General features: G+C 60.0%; 1 protein-coding gene across 1 annotated transcript in view; it reads right to left on the reverse strand.

Moving 5' to 3' along the window:
• Positions 1-3,009, reverse strand: part of LOC119593596 (extensin-like) — a 12,049-nt gene that overhangs the window by 2,938 nt on the left and 6,102 nt on the right. Inside the window, 4 exon segments of the mRNA XM_037942549.1 lie at positions 181-709; positions 843-1,099; positions 1,101-1,238; positions 2,745-2,949. Coding sequence (XP_037798477.1) covers positions 181-709; positions 843-1,099; positions 1,101-1,238; positions 2,745-2,949 — 1,129 coding nt within the window.

A 3,009-nucleotide genomic window follows, 5' to 3' on the forward strand; every position in this document is an offset into this window, starting at 1 on the left:
CAAAGGGGTTGGGGGGTGGGGAGGGGGAAGGAGGAGGGAAAAAGGGGGTTGGGGGGGGTTGGGGGGTGGGGGGGGAAGAAGGAGGAAAAGGGGGGGGAGATGGGAAAGGGGAAAGGAAAGGGGGAAAAGGGGTGGGGGTGGGGGGGGGGGAGGGGGAAGGAGGAGGGGAAAAAGGGGGGGGAAAGGGGGGGGGGAAGGAGGAAAAGGGGTGGGGGGTGGGGGGGGGGGAAGGGGGAGGGAAAAAGGGGGGGGAGGTGGGGAGGGGGGAAAGGGGGAGGAAAAGGGGGGGGGAGGTGAGGAGGGGGAAGGAGGAAAGGGGGGGAGGGTGGGGAGGGGGGGAAAGGGGGAGAAAAGGGGTGGGAGGTGGGGGGGGAAAGGGGGAGGAAAAGGGGGGGGAGGGGGGGGGGGGGGGGGAAAAGGGGTGGGGGGGGGGGGGGGGGAGGGGGAAGGAGAAAAAGGGGGGGGGGGGGGAGGTGGGGAGGGGGAAGGAGGGGAAAAGGGGTGCGGGGGTTTGGGGGGTTTTTGGGGGGGGGGAAGGAGGAAAAGGGGGGGGGGGTGGGGTGGGGGAAAAGGGGAGGAAAAGGGGGGGGGGGGGGGAGGGGGGGGGGAAGGGGGAAAAGGGGGGGGGGGGGGGGAAGGAGGAGGAAAAGGGGTGGGGGGGGGAGGTGGGGGGGGAAGGGGGAAAAGGGGGGGGGGTTTGGGGGGGGGGAAGGAGGGGGAAAAAGGGGTGGGGAGGTGGGGAGGGGGAAGGGGAAAAGGGGTTTTGGGGGGGGAGGTTTAGGGGGGGGGGAAGAGGAAAAAGGGGGGGGGTTTGGGGTGGGGAGGGGGAAAGGGGGAAAAGGGGTGGAGGGGGAGGGGGGGGGGGAGGAAAAGGGGGGGGAGGTGGGGAGGAGGAGGAGGAAAAAGGGGGGGGGGGTTGGGGAGGGGGGGTGGGAGGAAAAGGGGTTGGGGGGGGGAGGGGGGGGAGGGGGGAAGGGGGGAAGGGAAAAGGGGGGGGGGTGGGGAGGGGAAAGAGGGAAAAAGGGGGGGGGGGGGAGGTGGGGAGGGGAAGGAGGAAAAAGGGGGGGGGTGGGAAAGGGGGGGAGGGGGAAGGAGGAGGAAAAAAGGGGGGAGGGGGGAGGGGGAAGGAGGGGGAAAAGGGGTGGGGGGTGGGGGTGGGGAGGGGGAAAAGGGGAGGAAAAAGGGGGGGGAGGTGGGGAGGGGGGAAGGAAAGGGGGAAAAGGGGGGGGGGGATGGGGAGGGGGAAGGGGGAAAAGGGGGGGGGTGGGAAAGGGGGGGAGGGGGAAAGGGGGAAAAGGGGGGGGGGGGAGGTGGGGAGGGGGAAGGGAGGAAAAGGGGGGGGTGGGGGGCGGGAAAAGGGGGGGAAAAAGGGGGGGGGGTGGGAGGGGGGGAGGGGGGAAAGGGGGAGGGAAAAAAGGGGGGGAAAAATGGGGAGGGGAAGGGGGGGGGGAAAAGGGGGGGGGGGTTGGGGGGGGGAAAGAAAAGGGGGGGGTGGGGGGGGAGGGGGGGGGAAGGAGGGGAAAAGGGGTGGGAGGGGGGGGAGGGGGAAAGGGTTAAAAGGGGGGGAGGTGGGAGGGGGGAAAAGGGGGAAAAGGGGGGGGGGGTGGGGGGTGGGGAGGGGGGGAGGAGGGGAAAAAGGGGGGGGGGGGGTGGGAGGGGGGGAGGGGAGGGGAAAAGGAAAAGGGGGGGGGGGGGGGGAGGTGGGGGGGGGGAGGGGGGAAAAGGGGTGGGGGGGGGGGGGGGGGGAGGGGGGAGGGGAAAAGGGGGGGGAGTGGTGAAGAGAAGGGGAGGGGGTGGGGGGGTTAGGGGGTGTTAAAAAGGGAAAGGGGGGAAGGGGAAAAAGAAGTAGTGAGGTTTGGGGTTGGGGGAAAGGGGGAAAGGGGGGGGGGTGGTTTAGCGTTTTTTAAACGAGGGGAAAACACAAATGCGTTATTCGGTTTTCCCTAGGTTTAGAGAAAAAAGGGGAATTTAAAATTTTTTTATTGGCGATATAGGAAGGGGTTTACCTGCTGATTACCGAGGGGGGGGGCGAAGGTTTACCTGCTAATTTAAAACGGCAGAGATCGGTTTGCCTGCTGATTAATGATGATAGGCTGCATCCAATAAATGAATTCATATACCTGAATTTTAACATATCTTCCGCAACAAGAAACTGAAGAATAAATCTGACTGACTTTAGATTCAGTATAAATCCATTTTTTTTCTGCTCACTCCTTGGGGGAGATGTGACTCTTATCTGCAGATTCTTTTCATCATGTAACACAAATATCCTGGAGACCTTTCGAGAACCTTTATAGATAACGCATCGTGCAGAACGAATGTTTAAGGCAATGCCATGCAGTGACACATTCGTAGGATTATTACAAGATAAATGTTGATTATAGTTTTATATATATATTTTTAGAATCATTTGGATATATCTCTATGGTATTTATGGTGTGAAGTTTAAGAAAAATCAGGTTATGTCATATTTTTTTTAAATCTGAAAGATTTATAAGATATGTAAGATGTGGACATTCTTTAACATATTCAAAATCCCATTACTAGAATAAAAGGCGATGCATTTGATAAATTAATCATAGAATATGATAAAAATATACATATCCAGCCAAAATACACCAAAAAACTGTCCCCAACCCCCCCAGCGGCGCTATTATTCGCCCGAACCAAAAACAAACAGAAAATAGACGCATCAAAACAGCGCCTCCGAAACAAGTGAGGTCGACAATAAGAGCATCACTCACCGACGCAAGGGTTGAACCAGAGGATCCGCTGCCATTTCTATGCAGGTGTAGGTCTCTCTGGGTCCCGTAGCTGCGCAGGTGCAGAGGTTGCGCAGCTGCGGCCCAGGATACCCAGTACTGCGCGTCTGCACTCGGCTGTGGGGCCTGCGCAGCGGCGGGTGTCGCTGTCCACGGCGCCGCCTGCTCGTAGAACTCGAGGCGGTGTCTGGAAGAGGCGGGCGTTTGGGTCTCCTTTGCTAGGCTTTTTGTACTTGTTCATTTCCAG

This window comes from Penaeus monodon, chromosome 32 (assembly GCF_015228065.2).
Source record: "Penaeus monodon isolate SGIC_2016 chromosome 32, NSTDA_Pmon_1, whole genome shotgun sequence".
NCBI lineage: Eukaryota > Metazoa > Arthropoda > Malacostraca > Decapoda > Penaeidae > Penaeus > Penaeus monodon.